Below are 15,553 nucleotides of genomic sequence, written 5' to 3'. Positions count from 1 at the left end.
TCCGGGGCCATCCATGCTCCCTGGCCCCTCGCCAGCACTGGGTCCCGGTGACGGTGACTTGGCTGGAGCTGGCGGGACCCCAGACCCCTACCTGGGCAGAAGCCTGTGAGGGGCAGCGGTGTGAGGAGGGGCTTTCGGGCGGAGCCCTGCCGGGTGGGGCTCAGGGAGTGTCCAGGTGGGGGGGGCCTCTGGCTGCTGCAGGGCAGTGCCCCAGGCCTGCCTGTACTGCCCAGTGAGGACCTGTGCTGTGTGTGTGTGGGGGTGGGGGGTGTGACTCTGTGGACCGGCAGGCGGGCGGGGTGGAGCCCTGCCGGGTGGGGCTCAGGGAGTGTCCAGGTGGGGGGGGGCCTCTGGCTGCTGCAGGGCAGTGCCCCAGGCCTGCCTGTACTGCCCAGTGAGGACCTGTGCTGTGTGTGTGGGGGTGGGGGGTGTGACTCTGTGGACCGGCAGGCGGGCGGGGTGGAGCCCTGCCGTCTCTGCTGCACCTGGGGCCGTTCTGCGTGGGACAGGTGGAGCTGGGGCCGTTCTGCGTGGGACAGGTGGAGCTGGGGCCGTTCTGCGTGGGACAGGTGGAGCTGGGGCCGTTCTGCGTGGGACAGGTGGAGCTGATTAAGGACAGGAAGTTGGAGGCCAGGACGGGCCGGCTAATTGCAGCCAAGTGGCTCCTTCTGCAGGTGCCCGTGCGTGCAGACCGCCCGGCACCGGGTGTGAGGGGCAGGGACGCACAGGGCTGTCCCGTACTGCCTGGGGGGGAGTCTCAGCCCCTGCTCGCCACTGGGACGAGGGCCTCAGACCTTGCAGACATGCCTTCCCGCCGGCGTCCTGCTGCTGCGGGTCCTGGGCCCCAGGGAGGGCGGGCCTCTGTGGCAGGAGAGCCCTTGAGACCCCCACACGTTTCCCCTGGTGCAGAGGCCAGAGCGTTGCGTGCTTCCCCGCAGCCTTGGTGGTCAGGTCGCCGGGCGATCGCTCGGATGGAGCCTGAAGGCCCTCTGAGCACCCATGGGAAACTGAGGCCCCGGCGGGCAGTGCTGCATTGCGGGTAGCCCCCCCAAAAGTGGCAGCCTCCCCAAAAGTTCTCCTGGTGGAGCTGCGTGTCAGCTGCCCGTGGGTGGAGCCCAGGGAAGGCACCCCTCTGGGTGTCTCTGGTTCCTCCTTGCAGGTGGAGCCCAGCTAGCTGGAGGGGTGGGGCGGGGGGACACACAGGGTTCATCCACCGCGACCCTGGCCGCCCCCCCTCCCCCACCAAAACTCCCGAGGGCGCAACTGAGTCTGTGCGCTTTGCACTCACGCACTCCTCTTCCTCTCGGCTCCCCCTTGGCCCGTTTGGGGTGGAGGAAGCTGTCATCTGTCCCCTGGGGGTGGCAGATGGCCGCTTAGCTTAGAAAGGAAAACAGCACAATTTAGAATTAGTCCCGGGTGAAAGGTCGCGGCAACATCTGCCTCAGGATGCTCTCGGGAGTCACATTTCTATGGAGCGAGGAGGGCCTGGGGGGAGGGGCGCGCGCTCACAGTGGAAATATTGAGGCTGGGAACAAAGCGCTGCCGGTGGTGGGACACCAGGCACGGCGGCCATTTGGCGCGGCTCCGGACGGCCCAGGCGGCTGCCGGAAGTCCAGCCCCGACTGACCCACCGGCCCGAGCGCTTCGCTCCCGGAACCCCGGCCCCGCCTGTCACTCACCTGCTGCTGGAACCCCGCCCCACCTGTCACTCACAACGGTGCTGGAACCCCGGCCCCGCCTCCGCCTGTCACTCACCTGCTGCTGGAACCCCGGCCCCGCCTTTCACTCACCTGCTTTGGAACCCCGGCCCCGCCTGTCACTCACCTGTTGCTGGAACCCCGGCCCCGCCTGTCACTCACCTGCTTTGGAACCCCGGCCCCGCCTGTCACTCACCTGCTTTGGAACCCCGGCCCCGCCTGTCACTCACCTGCTTTGGAACCCCGGCCCCGCCTGTCACTCACCTGCTTTGGAACCCCGGCCCCGCCTGTCACCCACCTGCTGCTGGAACCCCGGCCCCGCCTGTCACTCACCTGCCGCTGCCTGCCAAGGACGGTCCTCGGGCCAGGGGACGGGGCTGCGTGTGGGATGGGGGAGAAGGCGGAGGAACAGATGCTGGGTGACCTCCTTCAGAGGAGGGAGCGAGGAAGGGACGGCTGGGCAAGTCCACTCCGCGTGGGCCCCCGCCTGCTGGGGGAGCCGGGCAGTGCGGTGGACGAGCTGATCTGCAAGCTGTCCCCCACAGGAGGGGCCCCGTGCTGGGCCGCTCTAGGAAGTCCCTGAATTTTGAGGCATGCGCTGGGTGTGACTTCCCTTGGCTACCCCTGGGCACCTGTCCCCACTGGGCACTTACACTGACCCACCAGCCCAGGCGCCGCGGAGGACGGAGTGGCCATCGGAGGCTTGGTCCCCCGCGCTGTGGCCCTGGCCGCGTTGGAGCCGGGAGCCTAGCTGTCCTTCCCATCCATCTTCTCAGGGAAGGGTGATCGCTGTGAGCAGAGGGGGTGGCGACAGGTGCCCGTCTTTGGGAAGACCCAGCGGTTTGGCCAGGTTTGGAGACAGGTGGCCCGGGGGTCAGGGCAGAAGTAGCCCTCGGAACGGGCCCAGGCCCAGAACCTGCACACTTAGCATCCTCCCTCCCGACTGTACCGTGCCCGGCCCTGGAGCCTGCCGGGGGTGGACAGGGACGGGCAGCATGCCTTCGCAGCCGCGTGCCCGCCAGGCCTGGGCGGGAGTGGAAGGACAATGGGCCCTCTCAGCTGCTGTGCCCCCCGAGGGACAGCCTCCCCGGCTCCTGCCCCCCCCCGCCGCGGTTGGCGGCCCACCGTGCCGGGCTGGGAGCAGCTGCTGCCTGCGTCCCTTGCCGCAGGCACACCTGCTCCCCGGCCGTCCATTGTCCGTGCTGCCGAAGCCTGATTTATTGGGCGTAGTTTCCCTCCTGCCGCCAGCCCAGCGTAGTACAGCCTGGCTGGCTGGCTGCGTTGCCCCCCCGCCCCCCTGGGGTCTGGCGGATTCTCCCAGAATCCTCCGTGGTACAGGTGGCAGGAGAGCTGGGGCGAGGGTGGGGGGCGGCAGGTTCCCTGGGACACGGCCCCAGAGCTGGAGGGCTCAGAGCGCGTCTCCAGCCAGGGCTTCCTGGTCCATCTGGGGACATCCCATGTCCTGACCGACACAGGAGGGTGCTGAGTAGGGGATTGCTGAAGGGGCAGGGGTCCCCAGGGTGTCCCCTTGGGACCGGTGACAGAGGTGTAGCCCACAGAAAAAACTAGGGCATCGGGCAGCCTTCTCTCCCCTGGAGCCAGGGTGGCAGGGGTGCAGAGTGGGGGGGGGGCGTGGACCTGGCAGCCTCTCCCCCTGCTTTGATGAGCATGAGTGCCCTCTGTCCAGCACCCACCGCCTGCTTCAGCCACTGGGAAAGAAAAGCGCCTTTTCTCCAAGTGGGAGCGGTAGCCAGCTCCTGCTGACAAGGAGGGTATTGAACGGGCTGGGGGAGGTGCTGCCTCTCCCCCCCCCACCCCCCCAGTGCCCCAGTGAGCTCAGGCCACAGGACCTGGCAGCCTGTAACTGGATCCACACGCAGTGGGGGCAGGCTGCCTTCCCCAGGCCTGGGGGGGGGGGTGGCCTTGCTGCAGGAGCGCCAGCCCTGGGTGCCTGGGCAGCAGAGCTGCCCCCTGGGGTCTGTGCCCAGCAGGAGAAGCCGGCCAGCTCCCCCCACCCCCCACCCCCATCCTGAGCCAGGCCTCAGGCCTGAGTTAGCTCCCTGGGCCCTCTCAGGGGGAGGGGGCAGCTTGTTTTCTTTCAGCCAGTTGGTTTGGGACTTTTGGCTTCTGGCAACAGATGGTCGGCCGGAGTAGCCATTTTGCATCCTCCCCTTCCGTCCTGCCCAAGCCCAAGCTGCAGCCACAAGACAGATAAAAGCCTTTCAGAGAGACAGATGCCTCCCGGGCTGCGGGGACAGGGGAACAGCCCAGTCACTGAGAAACGCTCAGACCCGGGCCTCGCCCACCAGAACGGCCCCCCCCCCCGTCGCCCCTCTGGGGTCGGGGCTTCTCCTGGGGCCACCCTGCTCGTGATGGGGGTGGGCAGGGGTACAATGGGAGGGAGGGACGACTGGACAGCTGGCACTTCTGTGCCCACAGCTTCAGGTTGCTGGTGCCGGGGGGCGGCCGCTGCTGGACGGGCTCTGGGAGGCGACGGTGCCGTGTCCAGGGTGCCGTGTCCAGGGTGCCGTGTCCAGGGAGCCGATCCCTCTGTTGATCCATAGGACCCCCAGGCTCTGCGCCAGCTCCCCATGCCCCCCCCCGTCCCCTGTGCCCGCCCAGAGCTGTGGGTGCAGCGTGGGGGCCGCCTTCCCAGGCCCCCGCGGGTGGGCACGTTCTGCCTCAGGGGCTCTGCCTCTGGGAAGGGCGATGCCTGGCTGGTCCCAGAGCCTCCACCGAGCCTTCCCGAAAGAGCAAGGCCACAAGGTGACCGCAGCCAGTGGTTTATGGCCCGTGCTCTAGAAGCTGGGCCCACAGGTGGCCCAGGAGGGAGGGGTCCTGCACTGAGGGAGGGAGGCAGGACGCCCCTCCTGGCTCACCGGAGGCGGGTCTGCACCGTGTGTTGTGGGTTGAGCACAGACCTGCGCACGCGGCCGCCCGCAGCCTGCAGCCCGCCCGGCCACACCGAGCTCAGAAAGGGCATGCCTGTCACTGTGGTTTCTCCACCTGGGAAGCGGGTGGTTCTGATCCCGGCTGGTTGCCTGGCCGTCTCTTGTGAAGACTGCATCCTAGAGGAATAAGCCGTGTCTGGTGCTGGGGGGGAGGTGTAGAGAGGGGGCCGAGACCCTCGACAGCATGGATGTCGCAGTCGCGGTCGTTGAAGGAGGAAGAGGACGTTTTCGTTACCCTGATGAGGCACGTGCATCATAGGAAACCCAGAGGGAGAAGGCAGGGTTTTACAGGCGCTTCTCCCTCCGCTGGGGAGCGGCTGTGACTGGCTGGTTGGCGTGGCCCCCTTCTTGGTGGCTGGCTGCGGTTCAGCCAGAGACGGACACCTGCGTGGGTTTAGAAATCCAGGCTGGGTCCTGCTGAGCGTCCTTGGTCACTATAGCCTGTTCCCCCAACTGACATGATGCGTTTTTTTTTTCCTTTATGGATGTGAGAGTCCCTTAGTATAAAATTACTGTCGAGTGTACAGTTCCGTGAGGCTGGCAGCTGCTGGCACTGCCCTGGTGGGGGCAGGGTGGCAGCCGTGGCCCCACCGACGCGGCGCTGAGTGGCGGGGCGGCCGGTGGAACTGACCGCCCCGGTGTGTCTGCCGCAGCTGCCCCGGTGCCTTCGCGGGCCAGCGATGCCAGGCCCACAGCCCGTGCCTCAGCGCCCCCTGCAAGAACGGCGGGACATGCCAGGCGGTGGACCGCGGCGGCGGCGTGGTGGACTACACCTGCAGCTGCCGCCTGGGCTTCTCCGGGCCCCTCTGCCTGACGCCCCAAGACAACGCCTGCCTCGCCAACCCCTGCCGCAACGGCGGCACCTGCAGCCTGGTCACGCTCACCGACTACAAGTGTCTCTGCCCACCGGGCTGGTCAGGTGAGGTGTGGCGGGCTGGGGACCCTGAGGACCCCCGGTTAGGGGACCCTCAGCCCTCATGAGAGGGGTGAATTGATCCTGCCCCAGCCGCCCATGGCGTGTAACGTGCTGAAGGCAGACCGACCCCCATCGGATCTGTGGGCTGCCTCCCTGCGCTCCGGGTGTCCTGGGACGGTGGGCGGCTCAGTTTCTAGAAACCTTCATCCTGAGGAGTCGAGATGATGCTATTGGTTCCATGCCAGGCTCGCGCCTCCATGGCGCTGGGGGCGGGGGTAGGGGTGGGGCGTCCCCGGCCAGGGAGCGGGATTTCTAGAGTGACCCTCTCATTCATCTTCTCCACCAGGGAAGACGTGCCATCAGGCGGACCCGTGCGCCTCCAACCCCTGTGCCAACGGCGGCCAGTGCGTGCCCTTCGAGGCCTCGTATGTCTGCCGCTGCCCGCCCGGGTTCCACGGCCCCACCTGCCGGCAGGACGTGAACGAGTGCATCCAGAGCCCCGGGCCCTGCCGCAACGGGGGCACCTGCCTCAACGAGGTCGGCTCCTACCTCTGCACCTGCCGCCCCACCCACACCGGCCCCCACTGCGAGCTGCCCTACGTGCCCTGCAGCCCCTCCCCCTGCCAGAACGGGGGCACCTGCCGGCCCACGGGGGACACCACCCACGAGTGCGCCTGCCTGCCAGGTACTGCCCTCCGGCCAGTAGGTCCCTCCCGGGTCAGCTGGGCAGAACCCACACCCCCCTCACTCTCCCCTCGCGGGCGCCTGCTGCCCCCTCTGCCAGCGGCAGGCCTGGGGGGTGGGTGGGGGGGTGTGCATGTGGGAACGGGACCCCTGCTCTGGAGGGGGATGGTGGGCCAGGTTGGGCAGTGTGTGTACTCCTGAGCAACACAAGTTAGAAGGTGACACTGGGTGTGGCGTCGGGGGTGGGTGTCTGGAATAAGGAATATCGTTAGGAGGCCGGGAGGGGGGTCTGCTGTGACAGGGCAGCTGGGCCCATGACCCCAGTGCTGCTCCACTCCTGTGCTAGGGACCCAAGGCCCCTGTGGCACCCAGGAGGGGGCTCCTCGGTGGGGCCTGGCCCCCTGGGCGAGTCTGGCTTGGGCATTTCCTCCTGAGGCATCTTGTTCCTGCTCGGAGCCCCCCTGGGCGGCCGGCACAAGCCACTCGCAAGTCACCCTCATCGTGAGGTCCCTGGAGCCATGTGCCGGTTGCATAACTCTCCCTGCTGTGGGGAACACCCCGCTGGTGCCACCCTGAGGCTTCTCCTTTCTCGTGGGGGGGGGCCGGGCTGGCCCCCCCTTTTGCCTGTCTCCACTTGTCCCTCACGGGTCGGGGAGGGGTGAGGGGGCACAGCTCCCTTCTCTGCCGTCAGCAGCCTCACCACGCGGGTGGTTCATACTGGTCTTCCCATTCTAGTTTTCTTTTGACTTAAATCTTACAGCTGATGAACTAAAACTAATAACGCAAGGAGGTTTCAAACCTCTTGGTCTGTGAGCTGCACAGCATGGTGGGGTGGTGGGACCCCGGCAGGGGAGAGAGAGAGAGGGGAGAGTGGGTGGGGCGTGGGTTCTGGCGGGCAGGCGTCGTGCCCAGCTGACCCGGGAGTGACCTGCGGGTTGCGCCAGCCCCCACACCGCCCGGCCCAGTCTGGCCACCGCAAAGGGGAAGTGCTGTCTGGGCCACCGCGCCCCGGTCCCCGTCACCGCAGAGCTGCCTCTGCGTGCAGACGCCAGGTGCGGGCGCCTCCAGCATGTCCCTGGGTGGTCCCCTCGCCACCCGCTTGCCCCGCACGGCTGGTCGCTCTGCTTTCTCCGGGGGAGCTGCGGGCTGGGCCCTCTGGCCTGGCCCGTCACCAGGCTCTCAGTTCAAACGCCTTCTTGGTGGCCTCTGTGTGACCTGGAGCCGGGGACACTGGCCCTGCCTGGGGCGCGGTGGGGTGAGCCCAGCCCTCCAGCCGCACCTGCTTTCGAAGGAGATCCTCCAAGATGTAGAGCCCCCCCAATAGAGAGGGGGGTGGCAGAGCAGGGGCTCCAGACTCTGATTTGGGGTGCTCCCCAAACCACTCTTGATTGACATCTTGGCTTTTTCTCTGGCCGCCTGCTTTTGCTCCAGGGCACCTGGGTTGGCTGGGGCGGGGGGGGGGGGGCAGGGAAGGGGTTTGGTCTCCAAGGGCAAGGGGGGTGGGGGGAGTTCAAAGGCACCCGAGAGGGACGTTAATTAGTAACCGGCTGCAGGTTTGGCTGTTGCCAGACACACCTCTCTGGGCTGATCATTGAACCAGTGGGAGTTGAGCGGATTAATAGCTGACTGGCAAGGAGGCCGCAGCAGAGGCAGGCCCCGGGCTGGGGGAGGAGCTGGGCGCAGCGTCTGTTCCTGGGGAGGGGGGGGGAGAGCAGGGGCTGCGGCTCTGCTCCCCCAGGACCACCCACCCGGTCCTGCCCCCCCCAGCCCCATGCAGCCCCCCTCAGACGGGGTATCTGTGGCCCAGCGCCTCCAGCATAGCGTCTGGCCCGCAGGGAGTGCCCAGTTACGGGAACACTGCTGGGAGCATCGCTCCACATCAGGGTTTCCGCTGCGACAGACCCGTGTGCATGAGTCCGTCTGTCTGGTGCCCTTTACACGATGGTTTCCTGGAGGGAAAGGGCTGCTTGGTCACAGGAGTGGGGGGTATGGACCCCAAGGCAGTGGGCGTGGCGGGCGAGGACCAACCCGGGCCCCCGGCTCCTCCTGCCTTAGGCTTCACCGGCCAGAACTGCGAAGAAAATATCGACGACTGTCCGGGAAACAGCTGCCAGAACGGGGGCACCTGCGTGGACGGCGTGAACACCTACAACTGCCGCTGCCCGCCGGAGTGGACAGGCACGTGCTCAGGGCAGGAGCCGGGCAGGGGCACCACCCGCTTGTCATCCTGCTGCCCAGAAGGCAGGGGTGGTGGTGAGGCGCCCGGGAGCCTAGTGAAGCCGGGAAGGATGGTTGTGACTTCAGGGGGGGGGCAGCTCCTCTGCCCGCGACTGAGGTCTGGGGCCCCCACCTCAGGGGTCAGTCAGCACAGACTCGGGCCATGTGTAGCCTGGGCCCAGGCAGCCCTGTGCCAGAAGCAAGTCCCTAGGTGTGAGCCCAGCTTGGCGGGGAAGGGCACAGGGATGCTGCCTAGTGGGGCGCAATCCCGGCTCTTTCGGGGCGTGCCGTCTGGTGGGGAGGAAGGGCAGGTGGACACCCAGTGCACCTGGTCAGGGGAGGGAGACAGATGCCCCCCGTGGTGCCAAGGGTGACGGAGAACACGTGATTCCGTCTGGCGGTGGGTGGAGGGGTCCTCCCAGGAAGTCTTCCTGGTGGAGGCAGACCCCCCCATAGGGGGTTGGGGGTCTCAGCCTGGGTGGTTGAGGGGGGTCTGGAGGCGGCGGCCGCCCAGCCCAACAGTCCGGACACCCCGCAGGCCAGTACTGCACCAAGGACATGGACGAGTGCCAGCTGATGCCCAACGCCTGCCAGAACGGCGGGACCTGCCACAACAGCCTCGGCGGCTACAACTGCGTCTGCGTCAACGGCTGGACGGGCGAGGACTGCAGCGAGAACATTGACGACTGCGCCAGCGCCGCCTGCTTCCACGGGGCCACCTGCCACGACCGCGTGGCCTCCTTCTACTGCGAGTGCCCCCACGGCCGCACAGGTCAGGGCGGGCAGGGCAGGGCTGCCCGAGGGGGTGGGTGGACGCTCTGTCTGCCCTGGACTCCGAGGCTCCCTGGGGCCTGGCGGCAACGGGAGTGGGAGACGCCTGCCCACTGTGGTGGGCTCTCGGGCCGGCCCGGGCACACAGACCCCTCTGCTCAGACACACGCTGGCTTTCCAGGGCCCCCGGAAGATAGCCTTAAAAAAGGGACCTGTCCGGAGTGAAAAGGGCCGGGGGGGTGCCCGCGGGTCAGGCCAGCTGGCGGTCAGCTTCCACTGGAGGGGGTCATGGAATAGCTGCCGTGGGAGGCCCCCCTCTGTGAGGCATCTGGGTGGGGGCGGCCGGGCTGGGAGAGGGGGGGCCGTGCGCGCTGACCGCAGGCACCCACTCAGGTCTCCTGTGCCATCTCAACGACGCCTGCATCAGCAACCCCTGCAAAGAGGGCTCCAACTGTGACACCAACCCCGTCAACGGCAAGGCCATCTGCACCTGCCCCTCGGGGTACACGGGGCCGGCCTGCAGCCAGGACGTGGACGAGTGCTCCCTGGGTACGCACGGGCCGGGCGGGACGGGGCCAGGTGGAGCGAGCGGGGCGGCTGGGGGCCGGGTGGAAACAGACCGGGCCAGGACCGGGCGGAGCGAGCGGGGCGGCTGGGGGCCGGGTGGAGCGAGCGGGGCGGCCGGGGGCCGGGTGGAGCGGGGCGGCCGGGGGCCGGGTGGAAACGGACCCTGCCCTCGGAGGGGCCCCTGTCTGAGGGGGAGGTGGGCGGGTCCCAGGCTGTCTGAGGGGGAGGTGGGCGGGTCCCAGGCTGTCTGAGGGGGAGGTGGGCGGGTCCCAGGCTGTCTGAGGGGGAGGTGGGCGGGTCCCAGGCTGTTGGAGGCCGGGGTGCTGGGAGAGGCCCCTCACCACACTGTCCCCCCGCCCCTCCCCAGGTGCCAACCCCTGTGAGCACAAGGGCAGGTGCATCAACACGCTGGGCTCCTTCGAGTGCCAGTGTCTGCAGGGCTACACCGGCCCCCGCTGCGAGATCGACGTCAACGAGTGTGTCTCGAACCCGTGTCAGAACGACGCCACCTGCCTGGACCAGATCGGGGAGTTCCAGTGCATCTGCATGCCCGGTGCGTGGACCCGGCCGGGGAGGCTGAGGGAGGCCGGCCCAGGGAAGAGCAGAGAGAGGGGACCGGAACGGGGCAGGGGAGGTCAGCCCCGGGAGGCTGGCGGGCGTGGACGGTGCTGGGCACGGCTCTCTGGGCTCAGGCCCTTCCTCATGGTCCTGCCCTCCTGCCTCCGGCCCCAGGCTACGAGGGTGTGCACTGCGAGGTGAACAGGGACGAGTGTGCCAGCAGCCCCTGCCTGCACAACGGCCGCTGCCTGGATAAGATCAACGAGTTCGTGTGCGAGTGCCCCACAGGTGCGTCCTGGCCCGGCCGCAGAGCTGCCCGCAGCCCCCACGGCTCCATCCCTCCACTCCTGACCCTCCGCGGTGGGTGGTCCCCGCCCACGCCCGGGCCTCACGGGCAGGGACCGCTCCTCTCCATCACCTCAGGCATGGATAGGGGTGTGTTCAGGCAGGGCAGCTCCTGGCCCCTCCCGCCCTTGCTGGGTGTGTGTGTCCCGGTTGGGGGAAGCGCATATTTCAGAGACTCCTCCTTACAGTGGGGTGGTTCCCTGGAGGAGCAGCGGAGTGCTCCCCGGATCCCTGAGGGGCTTAGGTGCAGGAGCCGCCGGCCTGGCTCTCTGCAGGCTCACAGCTGGGGGAACCGGCCTGCAGTGGACGAGAGGGTGGACATGAGGGCTTACAGGGTTCCCACGGAGGCGTTGCGGGTTAGAGGCTTCTCAAGGGGGAACCCCGTTCTCAAACTGACCGGGTGTCGCTGTAGCACCCAGTCTGGGGAGAGGTACCGTGTGTGACGACCCCGGCGGGGTGGGCCTGACGTTTGGGAGCTGAAAGGGGGAGAGGAGAAGGCGGGTACGCGGAAGCGTGGTGGGGGCAGGGAGCGCACTTTGGGGCACCCTGCTCAGTCAGTCTGCGCAGGGCTCGGCCACGGGGCCGTGGTGCCTGTGCTGACGGCTGTCCCTCTGCTGGGCGGCAGGCTTCACGGGGAACCTGTGCCAGTACGACGTGGACGAGTGTGCCAGCACGCCCTGCAAGAACGGCGCCAAGTGTCGGGACGGGCCCAACACCTACAGCTGCATCTGCACGGAGGGTGAGGGGCCGCCGCGGCCAGGCCAGACGGGGGGTGGGGGGCAGGCCTGCAGGGTCAGAGGAGGGGACGGCCAGGCCAGACGGGGGGCCAGGCCAGGCGGGGGGCGGGGGGCAGGCCTGCAGTGTCAGAGGAGGGGTCGGCCAGGCTAGACGGGGGGCCAGGCCAGATGGGCGGGGGGCAGGCCTGCAGGGTCAGAGGAGGGGACGGCCGGAGCTGATGCCGGGAAGGTGGCAGGGACCCTCAATCTGGGGTCTTGCAGCCAGCGGCCAGGAGCACGCTCAGCTCAGACCCCAGCCGTGGGGGGCATCTCTCGCTAAAAGACAGACCCCCAGCAGTCCTGTGCTGGGGCACAAGCGACCTGGGTTTGGTACGGAGTCCCAGGGTGGGGGAGGCTGCCCCGGGAACAGCCACCCTGAGCCCCGTCTCCCGCCCTGCAGGCTACACGGGGCCCCACTGCGAGGTGGACATCGACGAGTGTGACCCCGACCCCTGTCACTACGGGTCCTGCCAGGACGGCGTGGCCGCCTTCACCTGCCTGTGCCGCCCGGGCTACACGGGGCACCACTGCGAGACCAACATCAACGAGTGCCACAGCCAGCCCTGCCGTCACGGGGGCACCTGCCAGGACCGCGACAACGCCTACCTCTGCCTCTGCCTCAAGGGGACCACAGGTGCCTGGCCGGGCTCCGCTGGCTGCGGGGGGTGAGGCTGGGGGGCTCAGGAGCTGACCCCACCGCCTGCCCTCCACCCCCGCAGGACCCAACTGTGAAATCAACCTGGATGACTGTGCCAGCAACCCCTGCGACTCAGGCACCTGTCTGGACAAGATCGACGGCTACGAGTGTGCCTGCGAGCCGGGCTACACAGGTGAGCGGCCCTCGGGGCCGGGGACGCACCGAGCTCTGTCCCTGCAAGCCCTTCCCACGGCCTCGGCACCTGGGCCGAGGGTCTGCTCGGAGGGGAGGTGGGGACGGCCCCAGGGACTGAGGGTCTGCTCGGAGGGGAGGTGGGGACGGCTCCAGGGACTGAGGGTCTGCTCGGAGGGGAGGTGGGGACGGCTCCAGGGACTGAGGGTCTGCTCGGAGGGGAGGTGGGGATGACCCCAGGGGTCTGCTCGGAGATGAGGTGGGGATGGCCCCAGGGGCCAAGGGTCTGCTCGGAGGTGAGGTCGGGGAGGCCCCAGGGGCTACCAGCCTTAGCCGGCTGCAGCAGAGACCATGGGAGGAAGGGGGGTCCAGCCAGCACTGGACACCCTTCGGTCCGCCCCCGAGCGAGTCCCTGGTTGTCCGGACTTTGTGTGCCCCTCAGAGGGGATGGCGCGGGCTGGCTTTGTGCTCATGCATGTGACATTGTCACATAAAATGCCTGCTCAGCAGGGTTACACCACAGTGGAGGGGTTGGTTATCTTCCCCGGCTTCACAGTGGAGGAAACTGAGGCTCAGAGGAGCCAGAACCGGCCAGTCGAGACCCCTCCTCCTCGTTACCACCTTCTGGGGTGGGGGGGGAGTGGCGCCCTGGACTGGGAGCTGAGCCCTCCCCTCCCCCTGCCCGCAGGGAGCATGTGCAACATCAACATCGACGAGTGTGCCAGCAGCCCCTGCCACAACGGGGGCACCTGCGAGGACGGCATCAACAGCTTCACCTGCCGCTGCCCCGAGGGCTACCACGACCCCACCTGCCTGTCCGAGGTCAACGAGTGCAACAGCAACCCCTGCATCCACGGGGCCTGCCGGGACAGCCTCAACGGGTACGGGGCCCGGGCACGGGGCACGGGGTGCCGGGGTGCCAGGTGCGTCCACTGCTCCTCAGCAGCCCCGGGAGCTGTGCCTCTGCACCGGCGGCCTTGGGGGGCCGCATGCCAGGGAAGTGCCAGATACGAGCCCGAGCTTGGGCGGGTGGGTGACTGTCCCCCACCCTTGAGGGACAGATCTACTGTCTGTGCCCCGGAAATGTGCCGTTGCAGGCACCTGTTCAGCCCTGGTCTGAGTCCTGTGCTGCCTGGGCCACAGTTATTGGCTCATGAGACGTGGGTGGCCAGGGTGTCTCTGGTTATTGAGATGTAACGAGAAGTGGATACAGTGTTTCCGTCTGTGTCCTGGCTCCTGCAGCAGCTCCTCCTTGATAAAGCTGCAAGGAGCGCCTTTTATTGTTCCTAACAGGGCCCCTTTTGTACAACCACACCTGAACTGGGGTGGCTACAGTAACCTAAGGGTGGGGGCTGGGTGCCAGGAACCAAGCCTGTCATTAGAGGGTGGGACCTTGCGGTCCCCACCTGCGGAAGTGTGGAGCGGGGCCAGTGACGTCACCAGGTCGCCGGTCACGCCTGTGCCTCTCCCGGCTTGCTGAAGGGGTTCAGAGGGCTTCCCGCTGGGGAACACGTTGCCGTGCGGGGTGGGTGGGGGCGCCTGCAAGGTGTGGGAGCTCTTCGCTCTTCCCCACCCCTGGCCCCCCCATACCTGTCTCCCACTGGGCTGTTCCTGACATTAACCTTTCATCATAAATCACACTGATCTAGCCTGACCGGGCAGTGGCGCAGTGGATAAAGCATCAGACTGGGATGCGGAAGACCCAGGTTTGAGACCCCGAGGTCGCCAGCTTGAGTACGGGCTCATCTGGTTTGAGCAAAGCTCACCAGCTTGGACCCAAGGTCGCTGGCTCGAGCAAGGGGTTACTCGGTCTGCTGTGGCCCCCCAGTCAAGGCACATATGAGAAAGCAATCAATGAACAACTAAGGTGTCTCAGCGAGAAACTGATGATTGATGCTTCTCATCTCTCTCTGTTTCTGTTTGTCCCTGTCTGACTCTTTCTGTCTCTGTACAAAAAAACAACAACAAGAAAACACCACACTGATCTAGGCAGTAAATTTTTTCCCTGAGTTCTGTGAGCCAAGTTCTGGCACTTGCCCAAACTTGAGGGGGGTTGGGAACCCCCTGTGTATAGCTGGCTGGTCCCTAGTGCAGGTGTGAGACCACCTGGGACTTGGGGTGGGCTTCTGATGGGGAGCCGTTCGGTGGAGGCGGAGCCCTGAGGACCCCGTTTGGTGTCAGGAGCATTCGGCCGTAGGAGAGAAACAAAAGCTCCGATACCCGTTCTGTGCCCCCCGCACCTGTCGATACCCGTTCTGTGCCCCCCGCACCTGTCGATACCCGTTCTGTGCCCCCCGCACCGTCTAGACGGGGCCGTTGATGTGGGCGGGGGACCCGTGCCCTCCTGTTCTGCCCAGAGACGGTGAACGCTCTTTTCAGTGCCGCACGGCCAGCGGTGGGGAGAGCTTCTGAGCCCTGCTCCTGTAACCAGACCGTTGCCACCGTCTTGGGCAGAGGGAGGCCAGCGCCCCTATGCCACCCAGACCGTAGAGGAGAGTCACCGGGGTGGGGATGTTGCCCAGCCCACCCAGGTCCACGGGGCTCGGCCACCCCAACTGAGGCTGCGGTGTGGCCCCCTGTGTGCAGGTACAAGTGTGACTGCGACCCCGGGTGGAGCGGGCCCAACTGTGACGTCAACAACAACGAGTGCGAGTCGAACCCCTGCGTCAACGGCGGCACCTGCAAGGACATGACCAGCGGCTACGTGTGCACCTGCCGGGAAGGCTTCAGCGGTGCGTGGGCCTCGGGGAGGCGCCTGCCGCATAGAGCGGGTCGGGGGCAGTGCCGAGCCGGCACCTGGGGACCGGCCCGTGCGCTCGGGGGGGGGGACCGTGGTGACAGAGCCCCTGACCGCTGCCGCCCTCCCCGTCCAGGCCCCAACTGCCAGACCAACATCAACGAGTGTGCGTCCAACCCGTGCCTGAACCAGGGCACCTGCATCGACGACGTGGCGGGCTACAAGTGCAACTGCCCGCTGCCCTACACAGGTGAGCCTGCCCGGGAGGGTGGGGCGGGGCCTGCAGGCCCTGGGCGGCCGGAAGCAGGAAGCAGGAGGCGGCCGAGGGGGCCGAGGGCACGGTGGCGGCCAGGCCGTGCGTGCGTGGCGTGGCCGCCTTCCTGGGGCCGGCCCGTCTGCTGTGCTCGACGGCCGTGCCGAGGTCCTGCATTCGGGCCTCACCCTGCAGGTGTTGCTGCCACAAGAACGCACACACAAAAAAATATATAAAAAGTACACGGTGCCC

The 15,553-nt window shown here is 67.4% G+C and overlaps 1 protein-coding gene across 1 annotated transcript in view; it reads left to right on the top strand.

Annotated features, from left to right (window-relative positions):
• Nucleotides 1–15,553, top strand: part of NOTCH1 (notch receptor 1) — a 48,674-nt gene that overhangs the window by 14,283 nt on the left and 18,838 nt on the right. The window contains 13 exon segments of the mRNA XM_066366695.1: nucleotides 5,302–5,567; nucleotides 5,911–6,249; nucleotides 8,304–8,426; nucleotides 9,004–9,237; nucleotides 9,630–9,785; nucleotides 10,171–10,356; nucleotides 10,536–10,649; nucleotides 11,332–11,445; nucleotides 11,883–12,116; nucleotides 12,202–12,312; nucleotides 13,000–13,192; nucleotides 14,898–15,043; nucleotides 15,185–15,298. Of these exon segments, the coding sequence (XP_066222792.1) occupies nucleotides 5,302–5,567; nucleotides 5,911–6,249; nucleotides 8,304–8,426; nucleotides 9,004–9,237; nucleotides 9,630–9,785; nucleotides 10,171–10,356; nucleotides 10,536–10,649; nucleotides 11,332–11,445; nucleotides 11,883–12,116; nucleotides 12,202–12,312; nucleotides 13,000–13,192; nucleotides 14,898–15,043; nucleotides 15,185–15,298 (2,330 nt within the window).

Source organism: Saccopteryx leptura, chromosome 2 (assembly GCF_036850995.1).
Source record: "Saccopteryx leptura isolate mSacLep1 chromosome 2, mSacLep1_pri_phased_curated, whole genome shotgun sequence".
Taxonomy (NCBI): domain Eukaryota; kingdom Metazoa; phylum Chordata; class Mammalia; order Chiroptera; family Emballonuridae; genus Saccopteryx; species Saccopteryx leptura.
Note: the sequence above shows the minus strand (reverse complement) of the source record. Positions and strands in the feature narration are given on the sequence as shown.